Source organism: Sceloporus occidentalis, unplaced genomic scaffold (assembly GCF_023333645.1).
Source record: "Sceloporus occidentalis isolate IW3139 unplaced genomic scaffold, rSceOcc1.0.p SCAF_5, whole genome shotgun sequence".
Lineage (NCBI taxonomy): Eukaryota > Metazoa > Chordata > Lepidosauria > Squamata > Phrynosomatidae > Sceloporus > Sceloporus occidentalis.
In genome coordinates this window covers 119675652-119686121 of record NW_028316985.1, presented here as the reverse complement: position 1 = coordinate 119686121, position 10470 = coordinate 119675652, and the positions used below count along the sequence as shown (strand labels likewise).

The following is a 10470-nucleotide window of genomic DNA, read 5'->3' as shown; positions in this document are numbered from 1 at the left end:
TAAATCTTTCCATGCTTGGTTTATAGATTTTTAAAGAAGACAAAGAAACATCATTAGAGAAAGCTATTTTTATTCCCAGCTGTAGTGACTTATTTTCTGCATCTTTCTCCTCAGCACAGATAGGTCCACAAGTACCATGCCAAATTACATTCCAGAATAAGGTCATCTTTAGAAACTAGAGTTAAATCTATTTGTTATTGCTAGTTTTTTAATATAAACTTTTGGTAAATCCCTAGTGGACATATTCTCTACAGGATTACACATCAATACACATAACCAGTTTTACTTACCAAGCCATCAAAATAGATCAGTAAGAACTATTCTATTGTAATATTTATATGATGCTGCTTCCAGAGATTATTATTCCGTTGTTTGGAAGAAAGATCTCACCTGTAGAGTCATTAGTTAGTATCTGAGAAAAGTAATTTCTTGTTATGACAAGCGTTCTTGTATTAGGAATGATACACCAACAGAAGCGATCTATGCAGTGTCTTCTCTCATCTTTTTGTCAGCCTGCTTCAAGGAGATCCATGTATTCAACATACTTGATCGCAGCTTGGCCCAAACTAAGTGATTATTCAGCCCAAAAACCTGAGCAGCAAACTGTGCAGCACCTTCAGGTGAAAGAACAGTGGAACAACCAAGACCTGTTTAAGAAGAGAAATCTGTCTATGAGATATTTATAGAATATGTCCAGTGTGCATATCACCTTAATTCCATGGGTAAAAATTCAGATAAGCATCTCATCTGAAAGAGCTTACAGATAACATGAGATGAAATGGGCAAGATGAGCATTATAACTAACCTAGTTATATACTAGTTTGCAATTACAGACAAGGGTCGGTATTCCACATCAACTACTCTCCTCCCCACAAGCCTTGATGGAAACCACACAGAATGGACCTCCTTCTCCCCAATGCAGCTGATGCCTGGTAAAACAGGCTGGGGCAGGGAGTTATGATCATGGCAATGTCGCAATCATGACTTAAGTGATCATGAATATTGAGCAGTTACCATCCATAACACTGGTTTCACAATTGCTACTTATGAAACCAGGCATCAGCTGCATAGAGAGAAGGTCAATCTGCCAGCAATCAGAGCATGGGGTAATGATGTTGAGTTGGGGCCAGGAGAAGTTACTGAAGTATAACCAAGTTGCTGATAGATAATATCTGCTAACTGCAGAAAACTGATTTGAAGTTTCCCTGACACTCTTCATCACAACTCATATTTCTTGTTGCCCTGATCTCTATTTTTTTAACAAGCCATGAACCATAGGAAGAATAAAACATATGTTGATTAAAACCACACGTGCAAGAAAGGAAAGTTGATCAATAGGTAGGATCCAATATGCATGCCCAAAAGTAGAGTATCAGGTAAGTATAGCAGATTTGGTTCTCCAAGGATGTGGTCCTGTGCATGTTTCCTTTGAGGTGATCTCCACTGAAAGTGCAAAATTAAGATCACAGTTCTACTGCCATTAGGATAGTGACCTGTTTGGGCTTAAAGCATGCCATGCATCTTTGAAAATAACTTGTTTGTTGTGAAGCATTCAAGGATGACAACTTACCACTGGGCAGCCTCAGTGATGACCATATATCCTGAGCACCCCAATCTCCTGACAGTGGGGGACAGTTGATAACAGGATATGCAGTGTTTCCAGACATCACAGGTCCCAATCCATTGCTTCTCCCAGCCACTGCTATGAACACTGTAGGAATGCCATCACCTGGTAACATGTAAAATGCACAGTATTAATACCATACATCCCAAAGAAAACCCAGTTCTGTATTCTTTATTGGATACATGAAAGTGGGTGGGTGGCACATAGCAAAACTACTATTTTGCTGAAATAGGATTAGGTTTATGAATACAAATTCAGTTTACCTTCATATTCAGCTTTGATTCTTAGTGTCTCATCTGGTCCTTTATGAGCAGAAGTCACCCGTAACTCACAAGGAATACCAAAGTTTCCACATGCCTTTTTAATCTTCTCACAGTGAGCAAGATCTGAAGTTGAGCCCATAAACACAACCACTCTGCCTTGGCTCTGTGGTTTCAGCAACAGCTAGCAGAAAGGAAAGTCAAAGGGCAAATTAAAAAAATACTGGAGAAGACAGACAAAAGTTAATTAGCTGTTTTATGAAAGTTGTTGTGAATACCTCCACTCTTTCAGCCACCCATTCAAAGTTTCTTTTCACCATTTGCAATGCTTCGGGAGTTACTTCTTTGAGATCGCGGTATGACTAAAAGACACAAGAAAAACAACAAAATATTGTATAATTCAGAAGATGTGCTTGTTTCATAGCTACTGAGGCAGCATCTGTATGCACTTTCATCAAAATACTACAGAACTGTTTAACTGATCTGTATAGCTAGTATACAGATCTCCTTTGGACATCTTCAAAAAGAGTCTGGAAAGATCACAGTTCCACTGCACATTAGAGTAGTGACTTGTTTGGGCTTACCGGTAAACCTGTTGCAGTTGCTCTAACTAGAAATCCTGCACTGAGCAGGGAACTGGGTTTAATGGCCCACATGGCCCCTTCAACTCTAATTCTATGTTCCTGGACCTACTAACATCACTTGGAAACTAGGTCCAAAACTATGTAGTACTCTGTGACAGCAACGCAGATAAACAGAGTTAGTGGAAATGTGGCACTGTTGCTCACCCAGCTCCACTATTATCTCTGCAAAGTGATCTATAGCATCAAGAAAAATGGAGCAGACACGTAAAAGACTAAAAAACAACACAAAGCCAATGTGCTCAAAAATTAATTTCCTACCATTTGTTAAGACCATTCCATCATATTATGATATATTTGTATGAAATATATAAAGTTATGGGTATAGATTGAGAAGCTAGCTTAAATATATGTACACTCCAATAGCTGTGCCATTTTTAGTCACAACATTTGGATTAAAAGTCACAATGACCAAAGTCACCAAAGGCATCACGAAACAATGTTAAAATGGTGAAAACACCTAACAAAATACTTTCAGTGCAGGTTTCTTATATTGTTTAGCTATGATACTGATATTTTCAAATATTTCTACAATCTAAGTTTTAAATTATTAGAATAATAATTTTGTCCACAGTAGACCAATTCTGCTAAAATAAATTTCTTTTATTGGTGCCAAAGTATCAATAAAGTGTTTGTAAAGTAGAAAATAGGGAAAGAATTTGGGGAAAAAATATCTAAGGAGCATTCAGAGAGTAGTCCCAACTTTCCATCAAGTGAATATTGATAATTGTTCCTGACTACTGACCATACAGGCTGGGATTTCTGGGAGCTGAGGTTTGAATCACCTGAATGTAAAGATTGACAACCGCAGCTCTATAAAACAGATTTCTCTCCTCTCATAGCCAACTGTGAAACTTCAATAAGAATTCACCACCAGAATTGCATACAGAATTTCCAGGACAGCAGATCTGGGTTAGGGTAATTACCCCTTTTTGTTTCTGTGTGCCTTCAAGTCATTTCTGATTTATGGTGACTAAGGTAAACCTATCATGAGATTTTCTGGGGCTGAGAGTGACTTGCCCAAAGTCACCCTGTGGGTTTTCCAAGCAGGGAACTGGCCCCACAACTCCAGAGTAGTCCAATGCTCAAACTGGCTCAACTACCCCTCTGAAAAAAAAATCCTAATTGTGGCTTAACACAGGTTAAGTTCCCAAAAACGCAGCATAAAATTACCTGTTTGTCTTTCTGCTGTCTTCTGTCTCCAGATGGCCACAACCTCCAAGAATCATTATCAATGACATCAGCAAGAACAATCTCTTTAGTAGCTACATTAACACCAAACTCAACCTAAAAACATAAAACAGAAAAGTTACCTGAAGCCAGGCATTATACCGCTCCTTTGAAAACAGATTTTGATTCAAAACAACATTTTTCATACCTTCATGTCTACTAAAGTACAGTTCTGAGGCTGCCATGCTTTCTCAAGTATTTCAAAAATTGCGCGGGTAGACTGGGCCATAATATCAACTTCAGTTTGTCCAATTTCAAGGCCAGCAAACCGGAATTTACTTTCAATAAGTTGCTCTTCAGACCACTGTGGATCGTTTGCTGCATCATCCTAGAAAATAAACAGCAAAAATCATCTAGAAGATTCTAGATTTTCACAACATCCACTGAGTGGAAATGAACTGGAAATTCTCACATGCACTTTAAAACATTTATTATATAAATGCACCATTTCTTAGTTAATGTGGTGCCACCTGTGGGCTTAAAAAACAATTTTTTTATTTTTTAAAAAAAACAAATTAAATTAAAACTCCAACTCAAATACAGTGTTTCAGAAGGAAAACTTTTCTCTGTACATTTGTATTAGAAAGCTTATTTTTTTCAAAGAGTAAGAATTCCAAAAACAATATTAATATTAGCTGATGATTTTTGCAAAGTGGTATTTTATTACCAGTATTACATCCAAGGTACATCTGTGTAACCCACCTTATAAAACATCTCAATTTTAGGTGGGTAAAATCTGTAGCCTTCCTTGACACCAGGGTTTCTTTTCAGGAATGAACCTGTAGCAATTCTCCTACAAACCCATTCAATTGGAATCATTTCACAATGACCAGATATAAATGCTGTTTCACTATGCTTTCTCACAAAAGCAGTTTTGATTCCTGGAGGAATAAATAAATGAAACCATAAATTAAATGTGTTTATAAATTAAAGAGTTGAGAATAAAACATATAATCTGTATATTGTCATCATGTACAAAATATTTATGTGCAAAATTAGTTAGCCACAGCAACTTGCACAATAATCAATTGCAAAAGCATAGAAAGGTAAAAAGCATCTGGAAAGGGTCAAAAAGTATAGAAATAAGCCATAAAGAACTACTTAAGGAAATAATTTTGAGAAGGAACACAGTGAAATCACCTCCCCTACACTACCAGTCGCATGGACCTGAATCAGACCTGGAGCAAAACCCCAAGCATGGGTTTGAAATCTACCTTTTAATGAAATGTGTTTGACTATTTACACTGTGAACAGAAGTGTAAATTTATTTCAGTATAGTTAATAATTGTATGTCCTGTCTATGGCTAATAAGAATTTGTTCCAGATGATGAGGCAGTGTTTACTGGAAGGGGTTTTGGTTTTCAGAACTATATATGGTTACATTTTCAATGTTAAGTTCATAAATAAGATTTAATACTTTTATCTACTCATTACTATTGTTCTTGTTGTTTTATTTACTTGTATCCCAGCTTTCTCCAAATATAGGGACTCAAGGTGGCAACAGCAAATTTAAAACAATACAATTTAAAATAATAGAAAAGCATTAAAATGAATAAATATAACATTTAAAAAACCAAACAATTTTAGGTCAAAACGATTATTTATTAAAATTTAAAATATATTAAAAACTAAAGAATATGTGTTCACTGGTTATTATATATATCCAGATAAACAAGTACAGTATTGCATTTTTTGCTTTCTATAATACAATCTGTTTGGCATCCATTTGTGACTCTTTGACCAAACCTATTAGCTACCTTCAAGAAACCAGACAGCAGGAAGTTATTGCTGCCTTGGCAGCTGGTCCTGTCAAAGTCCTGGTTGATCTCTGCAATTGAGAAATGACTAGGGGAGTTGACACGATCACTCCTAATCATCCCGTCTCACGGAGTGGAGCTAAACCAGTCCCTTGATTTTCTAAAGAACTGGCAGCAATGAAGTGAACAAGATGGAGACTAGAGCAACAGGAGTGGAAAACTCAAGAGTGAATCCGACTGAAAACAGACTAAAACCTATCAGAAGACATGGTGATGCTACAGAGGCAGCAAAAAAGGCTTTTCTGACTAAAACAATTGGAGCTGCCTGCACATAACCGCTCAGTTGAGCTGTTTCAAGTGGTCAGGGATCTGTTACGATCTGGTCCTGAGGAGAATGTAATCCACTCAACAGCTCAATGTGAAGAATTTGCCCACCATTTTGCTGATAAAATCACTCAGAGTCATGCCAGAGTTCATACAGTTTCAGTGGATGTAACCTTGGCTCCTGCTTGTCCAGTATTAATGGATACTCTTCCATTTGTGCAGCCTGATGATGTGGACAGGATCCCTGGAGAGGTGAGAGCCACCACATGTATACTAGACCCTTGCCCTTCCCAGCTAATTAAACAGGCCAGAGGAGGACTACCTGTTTACAGCAACACAGGGTTCCAACATGCCTAAAAGAGGCTGTGGTAAGACCTCTTTTGAAAAAAAAAAACTTCCCTGGATCCTACTGTACTAGGTAATTACAGACCAGTCTCCAACTTTCCATTTTTGGGCAAGGTGCTGGAGCGTGTGGTGGTCTCTCAACTCCAGGGGTTCCTGGATGAGACGGATCCTTGTCAGTCCGTTTTCAGACCTGGCTATGGGACAGAAACCGCTTTGGTCGCCTTGGTGGATGATTTACACAGGGAACTAGACAGGGGGAGTGTGTCCCTGTTGATTCTACTGGATCTATCAGTGGTTTTTGATACCATCAACTATGGTTTTCAATACCATTAACCTTCTGAGTCACCTCTCTGGGATGGAGTTTAGAGGCACTGTCCTACAGTGGCTCCATTCTTTCTTGGAGGAGCATTCTCAGAAGATGGGGGATCCCAGTTCTGTCCCCTATGATTTTTAATATCTACATAAAACCGCTTGGTGGTTACCTGTACACTGATAATACCCAGCTTTATCACTCCTTTTCAGTTAATTCCAAGGAAGCTGTTTTGGTCCTAAACCAGTGTCTGGCCACTGTAATGGACTGGATGAGGGCAAACAAACTGAAGCTTAATCCAGACAAGACAGAGGTGCTTCTGGTCAGTTGAAAGACAGATCCAGAAATAGGGATTCAGCCTGTGTTAGATGGGGTCACACTCCCTCTGAAAACTCAGGTTCATAGTTTGGGGCACTTCTGGATTCAGCACTGAGCCTGGAAGCCCAGGTATCAGTGGTGAACTGGAGTGCTTTTGCACAGCTCAAACTCGTGCGGCAACTGCACCCATTCCTGGAGAAGTCAGAACTAGCCACGGTGGTATACACCTTAGTTACATCCCATCTGGATTACTTTAATGCGCTCTACGTGGGGCTGCCTTTGAAAAGTGCTCAGAAACTTCAGCTGGTCCAAAGAGCTGCAGCCAGGCTGTTAACTGGAGCAGGCTACAGGGAGCATACAACTCTATTGTTGCAACAGCTTTGTTGGCTGCCAGTCTGTTTCCAAGCACAATTGAAAGTGCTGGTTTTGACCTATAAAGCTCTATATGGCTTGAGTCCAGGCTATTTTAAGGACCGTATCTCCCTGTACAAGCCCCCCAGAGTATTGCTATCATTGGGAGGCCCTTCTCTCTGTCCCACCACCCTCTCAGGCACGTTTGGTGGGAACAAGAGAGAGGGCCTTCTCAGTGGCTGCTCCATAGCTTTGGAACTCCCTCCCTAGAGAGGCCAGGATGACGTCATTCCTACTATCCTTCTGATGCCAGGTAAAAATGTTTTTGTGCAGTGAGGCCTTTGAAGCTGATAAGGACTGGGTTTTTAATGTTGTGCTATAAAAATTTTAATGGTTTGTATTTTTAACATGTTATATTGTTTAATTTTTTAAAAAAATCAAACTTATATATTTTAATATTATACTGTTTTTAAATTGTATTTTTTTATACTAGTTGTTCACCGCCTTGAGTCCCTCATATTGGGGGAAAGGTGGGATATAAGAAAATAAAATAATAATAATCTTTGAGAAGGAACAAGCAATACAATGAAGGAAAGCCAAGCAGTCAGTGTAGTATAGTGGCTAGTGCTGGACTTAGACCAGGGACTTCTAGGTTCAGGACTTCATTCAGCATTGAAGTTTACCAGACAACCATGGACTACACAATTCTTTCAACCAAATGCTGCAAAGATAAAACTGGAGTGGCAGGTGGGTGGGGAGTAATTGTGTATCTTGCTCTTAAATCCTTGGAAGAAATGTGTTTTAGACATTTAGGTTGCATCCACACTGCAGAAATAATCCAGTACGACATGACTTTAACTGCTATGGGTCAAAGCTATGGAATTCTGAAACTGTAGTTTTGTTAGGGATTTAGCCTTCTCTGGCAGAGAGCTCTAGTGTAATGACAAATTACAATTCCCAGAATTCAACAGCATTGAGCCATGGCAGATGAAGTGGTGTCAATCTAGATTATTTCTGCACTGCAGATGCTGCCTAAATTAAACAAATTATACAGCAATTTCTTTCCCAAAGGGGCACCATACTGTGAGAGTGCAGAATTGATCTTGCAAGACCAATATTGAAGAGAAACAAGCACAAGACAAGAAAAAGCTGAATATACTAACATAAACACTCTGAAAGGATTTGAGCAAAATGTAATGTTTCTACCATACAGCTATCATTTCTTCTTCGTGGTCTCTGCGAATCATACAAATGGGTTTTACTGCGCCTGCGCAGTGCTGCTCGGAACCTTCTGGAATCACTGGGCAGAGTTAACTCTGCAACATATTGAAACTTTTTGGCGGTAACTCCGCCCACCCGTTATAAGGCCCCTGCCTTCCCGCTCTTTTCCCCAGTTCCTTTTTTCCGCCGCGCTAGCTGCTTCAAGGAACTTTCGCTTGCCTCGCTTGCTGGAATCACTTTCGTTTTTGACTCGGACTGTATCTTGACCATTCTTTGTCTCCCGCCTCTGGTAACTTTGGACCTTCGGACTGCTGACTTCGTTTTCGGATTTCCCTTCGGCTTGACGATTTTGGAGATGCCGGCGCCTTTCAAGAAGTGCGACATTTGCAAGGGCAAGGTGCCCATTCAAGACCCGCACTCCTCCTGCCTGTTGTGCCTTGGACCGAACCATGATCCCAAGGCCTGCACGCTCTGCGGATCCCTCTCCACTCAGGCTCGTAAGAACCGTGAGTCCCGGCTCACGTCGGCGATCGCCCTAGGGAAAGTGCAGGAGGGAGGTTCGCGGTCCTCTTCTGTCCCGCCTCTGGCGCCCCCCGCTTCATCGTCTCGGGCAAGTGTCTCCAGCGTGGGATCGAGGAGAGTTGCCGTCCCCAGTGTGGTGTGTGTCCCGGCCGGGACCCCTTCCACCACCTCCGATGTGACCCGTGGCTCCAAACCGCCCAGCGCCACCGACAGACCCTCCAAGCGCCCCCATAAGTCATCGGGGACTGAGGGTACCGAACGGGCCTCCAAACCGAAGAAGGGATCGGAGGGCTCCCGTTCGAAGGAGACTACCGAGCCTAAGGTCCATCTAGCCTCGCCTTCATCCTCCAAGGCGTCCAAGGCATCGCGCCATGCGACACCTAAGGAGCAGACCGAGCTGGTGCAAGGGACGAGGTCACCGAGGCCTTCATCGTCGACAGCGGCTGCTGTCATCCTGGACCTCCCGGACAACCCGTTCTTCCCATCGGACGAGCCTCCCAAGCATGGGAAGAAGAGGCGCCACGACGAGGCCGGTCGCGATCCTGCCCCTAAAAAGGCAAAGTCCTCCAAGGATCGGACCACCACCGACCTACCGGGACCAAAGGAGAAGAAGCGCTCCCCCTCCAAACAGGCTCGCGCCTCCACTCCATCAGCTCCCCGCGACCAGGGACCGACGCCGCTGGACCAAGGGACCCCGGTACCGGTCACACCTTTGCCTCCGGATGACACCGCGCCTCCTCGCTCCCCGGAGCATCGGTCGCCCTCCCACCCGGCAACTGAGGATGAGGACGACTTGCCTCACGGACAAGACTTCCCGGACCTCTTCTACGACATGCAGTCGCGCCGCTACTACATGTCGGTCCCGGAGGACAGAGCCTTGAGGGAGTTCACCAAATTGAACCCCCCTCCTGCAGACCGGTCTAACCCGTCCACATCGGTACCGACCGTGTCGGTCTACGAGAGGTCGCCGTCTCCACCCCGGAGACGTGAGAGGTCGCTATCTCCACCCCGTAGACGCTCCCGGTCTTCGGTCGACTTCGCTTCAGCCCGTCCGAGATCCCAGGTCAGGGTGACGGATCCTCTCTCTTCCGACCTGGACTCCGAAGATGAGCCGCTGCTACCTTCGGAGGCACCCTCGGACGAGGATGTCCTCTCAGGCTCGGCCTCCCCTCAGAGGATGCACAACCCGGAACCGTCTTCTCCGTCGGACGATGTCAGGTCCTTCACGGAACACGTGGTCAAGATGGCGAGGGCCCTCGACATCGAGCTCGCATCCGCAGTGGACGACGCCGAGGACCCGGTTGAGCGTCGGGTGCATGGACGAGTCCCCACTCCGCCGTGCCTACCTCTCCTTCCCTCTCTTCAGACCATCGTGAAGAGGTCCTGGGACTCTCCGGCCGCCCTATCGGCACCCTCCCGCAAGGTTGAGTCGCTTTATAGGGTCGCCCCGACGAGTTGCCCTTGGTTGGCCGAGCACCCTTGGCCGAACTCCGCCATAGTCGAGGGAGCCCAGCACAGCTTCGTTCCGAAGCAGGCCACCTCTCCTGTCGACCGGAAAGCGAAGAAG

At 43.3% G+C, this 10470-nt stretch overlaps 1 protein-coding gene across 3 annotated transcripts in view; it reads right to left on the bottom strand.

Moving 5' to 3' along the window:
- Window positions 1–53: 53 nt before the first annotated feature.
- LOC149312747 (uncharacterized) overlaps window positions 54–10470 on the bottom strand; it is a 61835-nt gene continuing 51418 nt past the window's right edge. For all 3 annotated transcript variants that reach the window (XM_089525277.1, XM_089525280.1, XM_089525278.1), the window contains 7 exons: window positions 4458–4636; window positions 3904–4083; window positions 3699–3812; window positions 2163–2246; window positions 1888–2068; window positions 1571–1729; window positions 54–647 (listed from right to left, as the gene is read on the bottom strand). In XM_089525277.1, coding sequence (XP_089381403.1) covers window positions 481–647; window positions 1571–1729; window positions 1888–2068; window positions 2163–2246; window positions 3699–3812; window positions 3904–4083; window positions 4458–4636 — 1064 coding nt within the window. In that variant the 3' untranslated portion in view covers window positions 54–480. The remainder of the gene's footprint in view (window positions 648–1570; window positions 1730–1887; window positions 2069–2162; window positions 2247–3698; window positions 3813–3903; window positions 4084–4457; window positions 4637–10470) is intronic.